A 17,975-nucleotide genomic window follows, 5' to 3' on the forward strand; every position below is an offset into this window, starting at 1 on the left:
GGGCACAGGGTCTTTTCTGAGACTGACATGCAACCAAGGACCATGTATTAATGTAACCTAGAACCTCTGCTCAGATGTAGCCTGTGGTAACTCAGTAACCAATTGGTTTCCCATAGTGAGGGTAACAAGGACTATTTCTAACAGGAACTCAATGACTGGCTCTTTGGCCTCCCCACCCCCCAAGGGAGGAGCAGTCCTGTTAGGCCACAGAGGAGAGCTTTGCAGCCAGTCCTGAAGATACCTGATAAAACAGGATCGGATGAATGGGGAGGAGGTTCCGCCTATCAGTGGACTTGGCAAGGGGCAAGGTGGAGATGAGGGAGGGAGGGACTGGGAGGGAATGAGGGATCGGGACACGGCTGGGATACAGAGTTAATAAAATGTAACTGATAAGAAAAAAATAAAATTAAAAAAAAATTAAAAAAAAAAAAGAAAGAAGGGGGTGATAGAGAGACCTGGAGGGGACAGGAGCTCCACAAGGAGAGCAACAGAACCAAGAAGTTTGGGCCCAGGGGTCTTTTCTGAGACTGATACTCCAAACAAGGACCATGCATGGCGATAACCTAGAACCCCTATACAGATGTAGCCCATGGCAGCTCAGTCTCCAAGTGGGTTCCCTAATAATGGAAACCGGGCCTGTCTCTGACATGGAGTCAGTGGCTGGCTCTTTGATTACCTCCCCCTGAGGGGGAAGCAGCCTTACCAGGCCACAGAGAAAGACAATGAAGATAGTCCTGATGAGACCTGATAAGCTAGGGTCTGATGGAAGGTGAGGAGGACCTCCCCTATCAGTGGACTGGGAGAAGGGCATGGGAGGATATAAGGGTGAGAGGGTGGTATTAGGAGAGAATGAGGGAGGCAGGTACAGCTGGGATACAAAGTAAATAAACTATAATAATAATAAAAAAAAAACCCTACATGGTGACATCCCTGGGAGACTGTCACTTAAGTGTGAGATATTCATAATCCATTCTTTCATTTAGTGACAGGTGAAGGTTTTGCCTTTTTGCAAACATAATATATCAAGCTGCTAATTGTTTCTATTGAGATTTTAAAAAATAAAAGTACAAAAAATTTATTTTACAAATAAGTTTTATTAAGAAACTCATTATATATGATGTAATAAAAATAAATTATGTTATGAAAAAAAGAGAAAGCTTACAAACTTGTGGGTACTGAACAGTTCTGTACTGAATTAAAAAAAAGGGGGGGTCAAAATGGAAATTAAAGATGTTCTAGAACTTTAAGAAAATGAACACACAACATACCCAAACTTATGGGGCACAAATGAAGGCAGTTCTAAGAGGCAAATTCTTAGCACTAAGTGCCTACATTAAAAAAAAAAAAAAAAAAAAGAGCTGGAGAGATCGCATACTAGTAACTTAAATGCACACCTGAAAGCTCTTGAACACAAAGAAGAAAACACACCTAAGAGGAGCAGACAGCAAGAAATTATCAAACCCAGGGTTGAAAACAATAGAATAGAAACAAACAATACAAAACAATACTAAGAATCAATTAAACAAATACGATTTTTTGAGAAAATCGGTAAGATTGACAAATCCCTATAAAATTAACTAAAAGGCAGAAAGATAGAATATTCAAATTAACAAAATCAGAAATGAGAAGGGGAACAGAAAAACAGGCACCAAAGAAATCCAGGGAATCATACGGGCATACTTTTTATTATTTCTCTTTAAATTTTGTTAATTTATTACAATTTATTAACTTTGTATCCCAGCTGTAGCCCTCTCCCTCATTTCCTCCCTATCTTGCCCTCCCTCCCTCTTCTTCCATGCCCCTTCCCAAGTTCACTGACAGTGGAAGACCTCCTCCCTGTCCATCTGACCCTAGCCTATCATGTCTAATCAGGACTGTCTGCATTGTCTTCCCTTGTGGCCTGGTAAGGCTACCCTACCCTCAGGAGGAGGTGATCAAAGAGCTAGTCACTGACTCCATGTCAGAGACAGTGCCTGTTCCCATTCTAAGGAACCCACTTGGAAACTGAACTGCCATGGGCTACATCTGTGCAGGGGTTCTAGATTATCTCCATGAATGGTCCTTGCTTGGAAGGAGTACCAGTCTCAGAAAAGTCTCCTGTGCCCAGAATATTTTGATCTGTTGCTCTCTTTGTGTAGCACCAGTCCCCTCCAGGTTTTTCTATCTCCCCCTTCTTTCATAAGATTCCCTGAACTCTGCCCAAAGTTTGGCTATGAGTATCATCTGCTTTAATATCTTGCTGGGTAGAGTCATAAGGACATACTCTAAGAACTTGTACTCTACAAAACTGGAAAATCTCAAAGAAATGAATAATTTTTCTTGATAGGTACTACATACGAAAGTTAAAGGAAATTCAGAAAAACAATTTAAAGAGACCTATAACTGCAAGTGAAATAGGAGCAGTCATTAAAAGTCTAGGGCCAGATGGTTTTAGCACAGGGCCTGCAGGGGTCTGCAGCAGATCCTCTGAGTTCATGCTATGGCTTCTAACTTAGTGCATTCATGGGATTCCTGAGTGTGTAAATGACTGTGTCACTGAATCATGTTTCTTCTCTTGGGTTCTTTTCCTTCTGTTCCTTTGTCTTGTCCAACTTCAATGTCATAGTTTTTGTACTATCTTATTATATTATATTTTTAAATGAATAAAATGGAATGAATGAAAACCTAGCCAGTAGAGCAAAAGTTAAAACTGAACTGCCATTTATAGCTGCTATAGGAAAGGGAAAAATCAGTTTTTTCTAATAAGAGTTACAATGGTTATATCAACCACTCCAGAACAGGCCTCTTGTTCAGGAACAGTTGAGCAACATTTATTGGAATCCATAGGGTTTTGTTTGTTTGTTTGTTTGTTTTTTTGGTGTGTATATGTGTGCACACGCACACATTTTTATTTGGTTATAGTTTGGTGGGTTATTTCGTTTTTCTTTTTTGTTTTTTTTTTTTTTTAAATCTTTTATTTATTTTTTATTAATTACATTTTATTCATTTTGTATCCCCCCATAAGCCCCTCCCTCCTCCCCTGCCAATCCCACCCTCCCTCCCCTTTCTGCATGCATGCCACTCCCCAAGTCCACTGATAGGGGAGGTCCTCCTCTCCTTCTTTCTGATCTTAGTCTATCAGTTCTCATCAAAAGTGGCTGCATTGTCCTCTACTGTGGCCTGGTAAGGCTGCTCCCCCCCAGAGGGAAGTGATCAAAGAGCAGGCCAATCAGATTATGTCAGAGGCAGTCCCTCTTCCCATTACTATGTAACCCACTTGGACACTGAACTGCCATGGGCTACATCTGTGCAGGGGTTCTAGGTTATCTCCATGAATAGTCCTTGGTTGGAGTATGAGTCTCTGGGAAGTTCCCTGTGTTCAAATTTTCTTGTTCTGTTGCTCTCCTTGTGGAGTTCCTGTCCTCTCCAGCTCTTGTTATTTCCTACTTCTTACATAAGATTCCATTACATTCTGCCCAACAGTTGGCCATCAGGCTCAGCATCTGTTTTGATAGTCTTCAGGGCAGAGGTAGAAATTGTTTTAAATAATAAAAAATAATAAAGACTGAAAATAAAGAAGATGATTTTAAAAGTTTTAGAACTGAATGAAAATTAAAATACAACAGATCCAAACCTAGGGCTGGGACACAATGAACATAATTTTAAGAGGTGAGATCATAGCACTAAGTGCCTACATGAAAACCTGAAGAGATCTCATATTAGTAACTTAACAACATACCTGAAAGTTCAAGGACAAAAGGAAATATCGAGAAAGAATAAATGGAAAGAAATAATCAAACTCAGGGCTGAAATCAATTGTCATGGAGACGAACAAAGTACTAAGAATAAATGAAATGAGGAGTGGGCTTTTTTTTTTTTTGAGAAAATCACCAAATTGACAAAGCTTTTGCCAAATTAAATGAAGGATACACAGAGCAAAGATCCAAATTCCAAATTAATAAATGTTTTAAAAATGACAACAAATGTTGGTATGAATGTGGGAAAAGGGAAATACATATTCATTCCTGGTGCAAGTGCAAACATGTACAGCCACTATGGAAATCAGTGTGGTGGTTCTTTAGGAAGCTGGGAGGAGGTATACCTCAAGATCTAGCTGTATCATTCTTGGGCATATAACGAAGGGAAAATTCATCTTACTATAGAGACATTTAATAATCCATGTCCATTATTGTTCACTCATAATAGCCATAAATTGGAAATGGCCTAGATGTCCATCAACCGATGAATGGATAATGTATACTGGTACAATTACACAATGGAGTATCATCAGCTGATAAATGAAATTACAAAATTTGCAGGTAAATGGGTGGAGCTAGAGAAGTTATCCTGAATGAGGTAACCCAGATTGCAAAAGACAGACATTTCATGTTTTCTCTTATATGTGGATGTTAGATTGTAAGCTTTAGTTGTTATGTGGGTGTGTGTCTTTGTGTGTCCTTTTTAATGAAAAAAAAAAACAAACAAAACAAAACCAACAGATGCTAGGTACTTGGTAAGAAACTAGGAGGGAGAAGGGCATCTCCCACAAAGGAGCAATCTAGGGTATAGTGTTATAAAGGGGATAAAGAGGAAACTAGAGTTAAAGAATTAAGTGAGGAGAGCAGGGTAAAGGAGGGATAAGGTGGTAAAGGCTTCTTGAAAATCCACATGGAAACTTACTACTGTAGAAACTTCATAAAATTTATACATATATAAAGGGAATTTAAATGGAGTCACCATATAATGGGGGAGACAACACCCCAACTACATATTTTATGCCACCAAGTAAAGCCTCCAGTGCCAGGAATGGGTTACATCTTGTTGAGTCATTAGCCAAAGGAGTACCATAGAAACTCCCAAATATCACAGGCCATTGCCAAGGCTATTGTTCACTCTCCATAACCTGATTGTACTTATGTCACTGAAACATTGAGAAATCAAGCTGGTGCCTACCAGCTTCACCCCTCCTGATCAGCTTTCATGGTACCAGAAAGTACTCTGCCATGATAAGAGGAGAAAAGTAATCAATTATTACTCAGCTACAAATCTGTGACCTATAATAGAGAACTGCCTGCAAGATATACTAATACAATAGTTGCACAAATGTTATGGGAATAGCAAACCACTTTTTGATTGGATTTAAGGCCCACTCCATTAGAAGGACTATATGGCATTATTAAAGTGTCTGAGAACCTGAGACTAGATAGGTCATGGGTCTAATGGTAAACCTATTGTTTTACTAAAGGAACATAGCCATAAGATAAATCCAAATGACATATTGCTATACCCACAGAGCAAATCATCACTCAACCCAAATCGAAGAAGCTTCTTCTTGCAGCAGATAGTAATCAGCAAAAAGATCCACAACTAGACATTTAGCAGAGTATGAGAGACTTTAGAGCACTCAGTCTTAAATGGTATATTTTCATTAAGCCTCTACCCTCAAGCCTCAGAAATATATATGGAAGAGGAAGTAGAAAGGTCCTAAGAGTCAAAAGTGATGGGTGACTCCAAAGAAGTCACAACAGACACAACAAGGCTGATGTACATAGGAACTTACAGAGACTGTGACAGAAGGCCACAAGACTCAAACAGGTATAAGCCAGACCAAAATCTCAGTACTGAGATGGAGAAGTGAACACAAATTCCCACCCTAGCCCAGAAGCTATTTACAGTTGATCAGTTTTCTCCAATGGAGTATCACTGGGCATATCAAGCACATTCCAGGGCAGGTCCTAGGTGCAGAAGTAATTGGCCAACACAAAACAAACTTCATGTTTTTGTTTACTTGTTTTGTGTGTGTATGTATGCACATGCTTTTTGTTTTGTTTTTGTCTTACTAGTTTTCTTTTGTGTTTATCTGTTTACATTATTTTTGGGTGTTTTTTCCCTGACTTTCTTCTTTTTTAAGACATAACATGAAGTTGGGTGGGAAAGATCTAGGAAATTGAGAAGGGGAGAGAATATGATCAGCATATGCTGTATAAAATACTTTAATTAAAAATAAAAAATAATAAAAATTAGGGGCTGGAGGAATTGATTGAGCAATAGTTAAGAGTACTGAATGGCTAAGATGCTCAGTCCCCATTCAAAAGGCAAAGAGAATGGACATCAGAAGAGGGAGAAAACAGGGAACAGGACAGTAGCCTACCATAGAGGGCCTCAGAAAGGATCTACCCTGGAGACTATCTAAGCAGATGCTGAGACTCATAACCATACTTTGGGCAGAATACAGGGAATCTTATGAAAGAAGGGGGTGATAGAAAGACCTGGAGGGGACAGGAGCTCCACAAGGAGAGCAAAAGAACCAAGAAATTTGGGCCCAGGGGTCTTTTCTGAGACTGATACTCCAAGCAAGGACCATTCATGGAGATAACCTAGAACCCATGCACAGATGTAGCCCATGGCAGTTCAGTGCCCAAGTGGGTTCCATAGTAATGGTGACAGGGGCTGTCTCTGACATGAACTGATTGGCCTGCTCTTTGATCACCTCACCCTGAGTGGGGAGCAGCCTTACCAGGCCACAGAGGAAGACAATACAGCTACTCCTGATGAGACTTGATAGACTAGGATCAGAAGGAAGGTGAGGAGGACCTCCCTGATCAGTGGACTGAGGGAGGGGCATGAATGGAGAAGGGGGAGGGAAGGTAGGATTGGGAGGGAACGAAGGAGGGAGCTACAGAGGGGATACAAAGTGAATAAAGTGTAATTAATAAAAATTAAAATAAAAAAAGAGTACTGAATGTTCTTATAGGTTCATTTCCCAGCACCCACACTAAAGATCAACTATTTTTAACTCCAGTTCTAGGAGATCTAGTACCCTATAGCCTTTGTAGATAGTGCACGCACACAGGTAGTAAGTACACATACATTACATACATGCAGGCAAAACACAAATAAAAATAAATTAAAACATTTTAAAATAGATGAAATATTTTAAAGTCCTTTATTCTATCTTTGAAAAATGTAATATAGGGCTAGGGATATAATTCAGTAGTAAAATACTTGCCTAGCAGCTTCAAGACCCATTTTTGTTTATAAATATTCAAAATACGTTAAAAATAAATGTTAAAATAAAATGTAGTAATTATGACATATAGTACCATTACAGTGTAACACTACACTAGAACTTATTCATACCTAAACAGAATTTAATACACATAAATCAACATTAAACCATTCCTCTTCCTTTCTTTCTTCAGTCCTTGACAACCACCTTTCTACTGTCAACTTCTACAGAAGCCACCTTTTAAGATTCTGAATAAAATCATGAAGTCCGTGTCCTGTGATGGCTAATTTCTGGCACCCCATAAATATGGGCAATTTTTATTTAAAATGATTATTGTTGTTTGAGACAGGATATCTCTACATAGCCCTGTCTGTCTTAGAACCTACTATTATAGATCAGGCTAGTCTCAAGCTCACAGAGATTCACAAGTGATGCCTCACAAGTGATGAGGTTAAAGGTATGCATCACCATGCCTATTGTAAGTTTTAACCAGTTAAATATAATAAAGGGTAGGGAAATAAACAAAAAGCATAATAATAAATAAACAAATATATGTGAATAGGCAATGCAATATATGTGTATTTAATATTACAAATGGAAGAAAGAATTGGGCAGAAGAAATATTTGAAGACATAATGGAGAAAAGTAAATATATACTATGAAGAGGAAATAGCAAAAACAAATATAATGAACAGAAAATATTTCTATTCTTGAGACTATCCTGGGCTATACAGTGAAACCCCATCTCAAACAAACGGGCTGGTGAGCAGGTTGAATAAAGTTCAAGTTCATTCCTGACCTACATTCATTCCTGAATACAATCCTTGGAAGCTACATGGTAGGTGGAAAGAACTGACTCTCACTAGATGTTGTTTGACTTCCACATACAGACCATCGTACTCATTTCACCCCCAAATAAATAACTAAATTTAAAGAAAACAATAAGCAGAAACACCTAGACAGTTGCAAAAATCAACATTATTTCATTGCCTTCAGTATCCTGAGCCTGAATTCACTATCACATGAAAACCAGAAATGAACATTATTTAATGGACAGAGTGAGCCATAGAATAAAGCTTGTAGTTTGGGCTTGAGAAATGGAAATAAGATGACATACATGCATGAAAATCATTAAGAAACCCATAACTTTGTATAAATAAAACACATAATTTCTTTTATGAAGAAACAGAAAAAAGAACTAAAGTTCAGAGACAATGGGATAAATCCTTTGAGGGTTTGGGACTGGGTAGTTACTAAAGATTGGACTTAAAGCAAGTGTTCCATTTTTGAGCTACATACCAGCCTCCCTTGGGTTTTAATTTACTGTACATCTTTGGTTCTATAGTGAAAGAATCAATAACAAAGGTGACTCAGACGTAGAAGGGACCTAGTATGGGAGTTTAGAGGAATCAAAACCCTGTGGGATGAGAACATTTCTGGAGTTTGAGATAGTGTCAACAAGACACAAGCAGAATTCATAGGAGTTTTTCCTCTTTTCTCTCTGTCTACATTGTTACTAGAAGGGGTACAACCATTACAGTGAATAGTTTCCTAAAAGAGGAAAGAAATGGTAGCCAAAGAAACTGGAAAGCACTGAAAAGAAACAAAAGAAGAAAGATATGCAGAGTGTGGTGGTGCATGCCTATAATCTCTCAGGAAGACAGAGGCAGGTGGATCTCTGTGAGTTTGAGGCCAGCCTGGTCTACGAAGTGAGCCCAGGACAGCCAAGACTACACAGAGAAACCCTGTTGAAGAAGAAGAGGAGGAGGAAGAAGAAAAGGAGAAGAAGAGGAGAAGGAGAAGAGGAGGAAGAAAGAGTGTACTTATTTATGACTTGCAAGTGCTTTGATCCTAATTAGCATACCAACTTTGTTAACTCAACTACCTTAAAGACTTCTATCCAAGACTCAGAAAGACCACTAGGTAGTGTACACAGAAGATAGGTCTAAATAATATTTGTGGAATAGCTCTGAAAATTTGTCTGATGGAAATATTATATACAAAAAATACACATCATATACAGACTACTGCTGGACTGGCAGTAGTATCAGACTAGTTTCCTCTCAGGACCCCCTGGCACTAGGCTGGTGGTCTCAGGCTCACTTTCTTCAGGGAATGTTAGGCTACTAATCCTTCAGATGTTCATAAGTCAGAACACTGAGCTCAGATGTAGCCTTTTTTCTCTCTGCCACCCACTGACACAGATGTGACACAGCAGCTACACCTGCAACTCTAGAGGCAGGTAATGTTGGCATTTTGAACAGCTAGAGAAGAGAAATTTGTCCCATACCATCCCATTACAGTCTTCAAGCCTTACCTGAGGAAAAAGAAATTAACCTCCATAGTCAACGAGAAAGAGAGCTTTAAACAAATAGACTGGGATGCTTTGGCCAGAGAAGGGAGAGAAATACTGACAATGGTCACAGCTGCAAGATACAGGCCCACTGTGCTAATCAATTATTTAATTTTAACAGTCCTCTGACCCTAAACTCCAGGAATGTGCTAAAAAACATTCAGTACTTGTAACAGTGATTACAAATTGGAAAGATAGAAGAGAGAAAAGAGACTCACTCTGAAATGTGACCAAAAGAGAAGTCCAAAATAAGTCACTAAACAATTTTTCATTCTCTGGCAACTATAATTATAACTAATTTCATGAAAAGCAAGGCAAGAAGATAATTTTAAAGGAGGTCATAAAGACAGTAGGAAAAGGACCTAATCTACAATGTTGGAGATTTCACAGACTTACCAGAAACCAAAAGCCAGTTTTAGAATGGAATTAAAAAGAAAACAAAACCAAAAACCTAGAAACCAGAAATTCCATGTTCAGCAATGTTTTTGTTGTTGTTGTTTTGGTTTGGTTTTTCAAGACAGGGTTTCTCAGCTGTCTTGGACTTGCTTTGTAGACTAGACTGGCCCCGAAGTCACAGTAATGCGACCGCCTACATCTCCCTGAAAGCTGGGATTACATGCATGCACCACCATGCCTGGCTCTTAGCAATACATTGTTAAAATCAATTCAGTGTTAACAGAACTGCCCTATAATCAACACTGAAGGCTCTTTAGACAAAGAGGATATAATAAAGCTCAGAAATCTGGATCTATAGAAAAAAGAAAGAGAGTTGGAAAGGGACTTAATAAAGGCAAAACACTTATTTTTCATAGATTTAATGATGGACATGATAATTGTATGTTCTAAAACTGGGGCTATATACACACATATGCAAATAACAATAACTAATGAGAAAAGGGGCCATTAATTTGAACAAGGGCAAGTAGGGGTATATGGTGGGGCAGTTGAAGAGAATAAAAGGTGGAAGGAAGTGATGTAATTATAATCTCAAAAAAAACCCTTTAGTGTAACAATGAGAAAATAAATTAAAATTAAGAAAACCAATTCCATTTATACTGACATAAATTTAAATATATAAACGTAAAAGTATATTTTAAAAATTACAAAGAAATTACAAACAACCTAAGTAAATGAAACATCTTATAAAGCGAAGACTTAATATTCTTAAGATGTCAGTATTCCCAGGCTGATCTACAGAATGAATGCAGCACCTATGCATAAAAAGACCAATTCATCCCCAAAATACATATAAAAATGCAAAAGATGTAAGGTACCCAAAATAATTCAAGAAGAACAAAGTTAAAGGACTCATGTTTTAAAGTTTCAAAATTTATTGTATGCAAATTTTACTATGTGTTAGTAGATAGTAATGAAGACTGTAACTAATGGGGGCTGAGTATAATTAAAAGTCTAGAAAGCCCTTTAATTTATGGACAAATAAGCTTCATTAATGGTGTCATGGTAATTCACTCTGGAAAGAAGTCTTTTCAATAAATGAAGTTGGGATGACCCAATATTCAAATGTAAAGACAAAATCAAGTTATGTTACTGTTTCATACCACATGACAAAATGATTTCAAAATGCGCCAAACACTTAAATATAAGAACCAAAACTACAAACCTCCTACAGTAAAATCTAGGCATAAATCTTTGCAGCATTGAATTAGACAAGTTTCATAAAAATGATACTTAAATCACTAGCAAGGAAAGACTTATCAAAGTAAAACAATTGCATTGTGGAGATAAGGTATTGCAATATTCAGGACTGACCTGAAATATGCTATATAGCCAAGTCTGCCCTCTACCCTGTGATCCTTCTGCTACTATACTGTTCATAATTAAAAATGTTTGTATCTCAAAATACACTGTAAGACCCAGGCATGGTGGAGCATACCTGTGAACTCAGCACCAGGAAAGTAGAGACCAAAGGATGAGGAATTCAAGGCAAGCCTGGACTAGAAGAGCTCTTATCACATTAAATTGAAAAAAACCAACCAACCAAACAAAACAGGAAAGAGAAAAAGAAATCGAAACCAGGCATGAAGAGTCACATCTTTTATACTAGAACTATAGAGGCTAAGGCAGAAGGATCCTGAGTTCTAGAACAGACCAGGTATTTAATAAGAACCTACCCATCCACCCCCACCTCCACAAAAAAGTGAACAGAAAACTCACAGGTAGAGATGTAGCTCAGTTAGGGAAGTATTTGCCTAAGATGATAAAACTCTAATATTCTATCCCTAGCAACACATAAATTGGGTATGGTGGCCCATATTTTTCTTTTCAGTATATATTAGGAGGTAGAAGCAGTTAGATGAGAAGTTCAAGGATAACTTTGGCTAGTTCAAAGCCAGGATGCTGTAACACCTTGTCTTAAAAAGGAAAAAGAAAGGAAGAGAAAGAGGAAGGAAAGAGGGAAGGGAGGAAGAAAGGAAGAAAAGAAGGGAAAAACTAAAAAGAAGAAATCCATAGAATGAAAGTAAATTTTATAAATCATATTTTGGATAAGACACTAGTATTTAGTACTTAAAGCACTTACAAATCTTAGTGTTTGCACGCTGAGGCAGGAGGATTTCTAGAAGTCTCACCCCAGTTTGGGATACAGTGTGAGACCCCGCGTCAAAGATAAACAGATGGTTCAGCCAGTAAAGGCACTTGCCACTAAACCTCAAGACCTAAGTTTTATTCCAGGGACTCACATGGTAGAAGGAGCAAACGACCCCTACAAGTTGTCTTCTTACTTTTCTATGCACATACATACAAACACATATTTTTTTTTAATTCTAAAAAAAGAAACTCTTACAAATAATTCAAGGACAAATAATCTAATTAAATTAAAATGGGCAAAGAAAAAGAATCTGCATAGACTTTTCTCCAAGGAAAATACACAAATGGCCAATAAGCACATGAAAAGATTTTTTTAAAAGTCACTAGTCATTATACAAATACAAGTCACAAAGAGAGGGTACATATTTTTCCAGAAAGTATATAGTAATATAACATAATAATATAAATGTCCATGAGGATATGGAAAATCTGAAACCATTGTATGTTGTTTTGGGAAATAATATTATGAGGTCACTTTTTTTTTGTTTGTTTGTTTGTTTTTGAGACAATTTCTCTGTATAACAGCCCTGGCTTTCCTGGAACCCACTTTGTAGGCCAGGCTGGCTTCAAACCTGAGATATGTCTACCTCTGTCAAACTCACTTTTAAAAAAATACAATTTTGCAGATGTTTACTCAGAATGCTATCAACAGTTTCTGTATGATTCAAGAATTCTACTCCTAAGTGAAATAAACATTTATGTCCATAAAAAACTTGTACATGAATGTTCATGAAAGCATTATTCAGAGTAGCCAAAAGTGGCAACAACCAAACTGCTGATCACTTTATGATTAGATGTATAGAAAGTGGTATGTCCATATAATAAGATAATACTTGACTATAAAAAGTTATAAACATAATACAACATATATTAACCTTGGAAACATTATGCACAACAAACCAGATCAAACACTAAAGGCCACACGGTAAATGGTTCCATTTCTATGGAATGTCTCAAATAAACTAAGCCATTGAAATGGAAGAGTAGGTTAGTAGGTACCAGGGTGGAGGGAAGGGTGGAATGGGAAGGTACCCTAAAGAGCATAAAGTTTCTTTTTCTTATAATGAATTTCAAAATAACTAGTAGAGAGTATTTTAGATGTTCTCAACACAAATACATGATAAATATCTGAGTTGATGAATAGACTAATTACCTTAATCTAATAATTCACACTACATACATGTATTGAAATACCATGTTGTCTCCCATAAATATATACAGCTATGAGTCAATTAAATCTTACTTGATATAAAAGTATTTTTATTCAGAGACTTTCATACAAACATACAATGCATTGTTACCATATTCATCCCATAATCCCCCAATCCTCCAAGGTTCCTCTAAATTTTAAATACATATTAATCAAATTAGTGATGATGGTTGTACAATCATATGAATATGTTCAAAATCAGTCTCTTGTATTCTTCAAGACTGTGAGTTTCATGTTACATGAATTGTTTCACTAATGAAAAACAAATTTTGCTGTGTGTGATGGAACATGCCTTTAATCCCAGCATTTGGGAGGGAGAAGCATGTAAATCTCTGTGAGTTCAAGACTAGCTTGGTCAACATAGCATGTTCCAGGACAGCCACAGCTACATAATAGAGAGACTCTGTCTCAAGCAAAACAAAACAAATTTTTAAATTTTTAAATGAAATTTGTTAGGCAAATATTAAACTTAGTAAACTGAGTGTAGATATACTAATATCAAAAGAAAATGAAATTGTAATGCAATATGACAACAATAACAAACTATTTGATATTACCAAAAGTATGGCCACTCTAAATTTATTTGTAACAAGCCGTCAAAACTAGCAAAATTATTAGAAGACTTTAACACATTTTCCACAATGATAGGCAATCCAAACTCCAGCAGACTATTGGAACATTTTAGTCAGATTAACAAGCAAGACATAATTAAGATAAATGCAACACAAATGTAAAATATATGTTCTTTTCCAGTGCTCAGAAAATGGTCACCAAAGGCCCCATAAAGTGGATTTCAAGGACTTAGGATCATACAAAGTTTGTTTTCTGGTAGGAATGAAATTTGAGTGGACATGGCCTTGACAGTGACCTATCTAAACAGAAGCTGGCTGAAGGACTGGTACTAAGTACAAGAGGTGCCCTACTGTTCCAAGCATTAACCTCTTAGCTGCCACATGACAATCAGTAGGGTCCTAGCAGTCCTAGGATAGAGACTGAGGCAATGAGGGAAACTGGGTAAGTGACAGAGTAAGCAAATTTATGGAGTGTCTATACATCAAATGGTCTATGAGGATTTATGCATATATAGAACACAAGCCCTGTTTGGTAGGCGAATTGTAGACCAGAAAAGAAGACTGCTTGAAGATAAATGAGATGACGCCTAACAACTAATGTTAAAAAATACTTAAAGAGCGTAAGATATGAATGGCTACTATAAAAAATTTAGGAAAAAAAAAAGATACAACAGAACAACCACAACAAAAACTCAAAGCTTAAAAAAAAAAAAATCAAAACAAAACCCAAAGATGACTTTTTTAGAAGAACCAGAAAACTAATCAACTAGTCACAAGATATGTCAAGGGACTAAAACAAAGGTACAAGTGAACAATGCTGTTAGAGAATATACTGTGTGTGGGGGGAATGTTTTTTTTTTTAAATAAAAAAATAAGTGAACCTAAGGAAAAAATATAACAAGACAACAGAGCTTTTAAAGAGATGCACTTACAAACTTTAAATAAACTTGAAAATGTCTGAAATAGAAAATTCCCAGAAAATCATAAGTTAGCAAGTCTGTTTTAGTACAAGTAGCAAACAAACAAACAAATAAAAATCCATAACTTTCAAAGAAACTGTAATAGTTAAAAGGCTTAAAAGACCCACTAGGACTAGACTGTTTGATCTGGAAGTTCTGCCAAATATTTGAGGAACAGATAGTTCTGGGACAAACTCTGTCAGAGATGGAATGAAAGAAAATAGTTCTTACCTCATTGCATGATGTTAGTATAACCTTGACATCAAAACCAGAAAACAGCAACATGGAAAATAGAATCTTTCTGTAACACACAATTTTCTACAAAATACTGCTTATAGCAAAAATTAAAATAAGCAAGAACTCATTAAAATGATATACATATCCTTTATAGAATAAATATATGCATAATAAATTATAAAATATCACTCCAAATAACACGAAAAAAAGCCAAAAATTGTGAAGAGATATTATCATGTTCAAGGAAATTTAAATATCACAGGATGGTTATTCTCCCCATATTGATTTAGAAACTGTGATTACAATCAAGTACTTAAAAATATTGTCTCTCTGTGTGTATAACTTGGAAAGATAATTCCAAAAATTCATGAAGAAAAGCAGTAGGCCAAGAATGCCAAGACATTCCATAAGAATGGCAAGATGGAAGGACTTACTCTACCAAGATAAGTGTATAAGCATGTCCACTGCACTATTGTTTAAAGCTAAAATTTCAGAATCACCTAAATGTTCATCAGTAGTAAGATATATACCCACAGATAATCACAAAATGTGATAGCACACAGCAAGAAAAAATAAGCAAGCTATGAATACACCCAACAATAATATGGGTAGCTCATATAAATATAACGTTAGATAAGCAAAGAGTATATATATAGCTATCCAAGCACTTTATACATGGTTATATATTTAACAGTTAGAACAAAATTCTTGATTCTATCTTTCAGACAGGTTGCTAGAAGGAAAGGGTGACTTAGACTTCTAAGCATGTAATCCACTTCAGTTTATCTAATCTTTTCAACAGTACTGTTAGCAACATCAGTTTACAGGTGAGGGAACAGAAGCAAAAAGGATAATAGGCTTGCCTAAGTTTACAAAGTCAGGAGGTGGGACTCAATGCTATACAGCCTTGCATATGGTAACTATTACTCTTATGCACAATTAAAGAATATAGAACTCAGAATTAAAATAAACACTTTTTTTGTTTTGTTTTGTGGGAAGGATTGTTCTTGTACTGCATTTCGGACCGAGTCTTGCTATATAACCCTGGCTGGATGAGAACCTACTGTGTAGCTAAGAGTAACTCTCAAAGTTGCAGAAAATTCTTCTGAATCTGCCTCTTGAGTATTGGTCATGACCAGCTCTTTTTTGTACCTTCTATATGACTGCAAGGTCATTAATGTATATGGTTCCTCAAGGCTTTCACTCTGGAGGACCTATGTATACAGAATGGCATCACTACTTGTCAGCTAAACCCAAAAGGCTCAAGAGTGGCTGGATGGGTAAGGGAGGAATAAGGTTCTATGTCATCCAGATGCCTCCATCTCTAGATGAGTAATTAGGGTTGCTGATGAAGAGAACGATGGAGAATAGAATGATGGATTTTGTCTTCCACTCTGTTTCTTCTAAACACATCCTTTATCACATGCACTAACTTAATATCCTCCATCTTTTTAGAACTGCTATGATGAAGTATTACTCCCAGAATGCCTAAGGCCAACCCTCCTCTAGCATTTTAAGAGTCTAACAGCTTCCTCAGCTACTGCTTGAGCTGTCCTGCAGTCCACAGATGTCTTATCTCTAGCCCCCTTCTGGTCTCTCAAGCTGAGCTGGAAACACCTTGTTGCACGATTATCCTCGCTTATCCATGAGAAATTGTATACTTTGGTTTCAAGCCTAGTTACAAGCTTTGCCTATGTTCCATTTGCCCCTGCTCCTCCTTAAAATTTCAAATTGAACAATACACTGGCAGACTGGACTTTGTGATACTGTCTTTTCCCTCAACTCCTCAGAATGGCAAGACTGTCTATAAATGTCAAGATCAAGTACTATCTTTTCCAGCCCAGGCAGGTACAGAGTTATTTTTAAAAGGATTGTGAAAGAGAAAGGGCAATGCTGACAAGTTACATGGTCGTGTTGTAGACTCAGCACCTATCGTCTGAAACATGATGCCAAGGAACCATCACCTTATTTCACCCGGCATAAATTAAACAAGACACATTTCCAGATCTTTCATATAAGCCAAAATTAAATATTCCCAGGTGGCACTATACCAGAGCCCTCACATTCCAGACAAGAAGCATTCTCAACAAGCTCTCAATTAAAGGGGCACAGCCCTTAATCAGGGGTCCCTGTAACTTTGGTTCTCTTTATCTAATCCTCATTCTTTGTTTTCTCTATGTGCCTTTCTCTCTTACTTCCTTACGCTTTCTCATATTAGCCTTTTGTTATGCTCTAGCTATTTCATTCAATTTCTTATCTATTCCAACTTCTATGTGAGGGTGAGTGGATGGGGTGCACCATTTATTCTTCTAGACCCACCTACCACTACCACCCACAAACGTAAACCCCCACTTACAGCCCCTTCGCCGTTGCAGCCTGCTGCTACTGCTGCTGTGTGGAATCCAGATCTTCTGTAACCTGGTTTGAGTGAGCTCTCCCATCTCTTGAGACATCTTAGACGTTGCAATTAATGATACCACTGTCCACAAGGTATTGGACCTCACTTCCTATATTCCTAGCTGTTCTTTTTGTTGCCGTGGCCACAGCAGCAAATAAGCAGGGCTGAAACAGAGGGATGCACTGGGCTTCTGAGTCTCTCACAAACGATCTCCAGCTCCCTCTTTTCCTTCTGCTCCTGTATATACAAGTGGGAACGTGGATGCTGAGAGCCAGGGGCCAGGCAGAAGTCAGCAGAGGCCTCTGAAATCCACAGGCTATGTACATAAAAGATAAGTTGGAGCCCAGCAAGGAAGGCAGCCAGCGAGACAGCCCAGATCTGGCCAGTTACTTCCCGCCAATGAAGGCAGGACTAGTAGAGTATGCAAATAAAAGACCAAAGATCATGTGCTTACATCCTATGTTGTGTGGCATGGCAAAGGTGATGGAGATAGGTCTAAGCTTTGAAATAAAAAAAAAAAAAAACAGGTCTAATTAGAGTGTTAAGCTCCAACTCAGAAACAGATTCACAACAAAATTACATGGCCCCCCAAAACAAAAACACAAACAATGTTTCTAATCCAAAATGCAATGTTTTGAGCTAGCAATAAAA

The 17,975-nt window shown here is 37.3% G+C and overlaps 1 protein-coding gene and 1 non-coding gene across 4 annotated transcripts in view; both read right to left on the minus strand.

Annotated features, from left to right (window-relative positions):
* Pfkfb1 (6-phosphofructo-2-kinase/fructose-2,6-biphosphatase 1) overlaps nucleotides 1-17,975 on the minus strand; it is a 61,694-nt gene that overhangs the window by 37,867 nt on the left and 5,852 nt on the right. Inside the window, exon 1 of one of the 3 annotated variants that reach the window (XM_055617907.1) lies at nucleotides 17,283-17,734. The exons of the other annotated variants lie outside the window; for them this stretch is intronic. Within the exon in view, the coding sequence (XP_055473882.1) occupies nucleotides 17,283-17,379 (97 nt within the window). The 5' untranslated portion in view covers nucleotides 17,380-17,734. Of the gene's footprint in view, nucleotides 1-17,282; nucleotides 17,735-17,975 lie in introns of those variants that run through there. 3 annotated transcript variants of the gene reach the window in all.
* On the minus strand, nucleotides 9,103-9,231 carry LOC129684725 (small nucleolar RNA SNORA17). The gene has a single exon (XR_008721389.1). It is a non-coding gene; the product is annotated as a small nucleolar RNA SNORA17 (small nucleolar RNA).

The sequence above is a fragment of the Psammomys obesus genome, unplaced genomic scaffold (assembly GCF_907164565.1).
Source record: "Psammomys obesus unplaced genomic scaffold, mPsaObe1.curated_primary_1811, whole genome shotgun sequence".
Taxonomy (NCBI): Eukaryota; Metazoa; Chordata; class Mammalia; order Rodentia; family Muridae; genus Psammomys; species Psammomys obesus.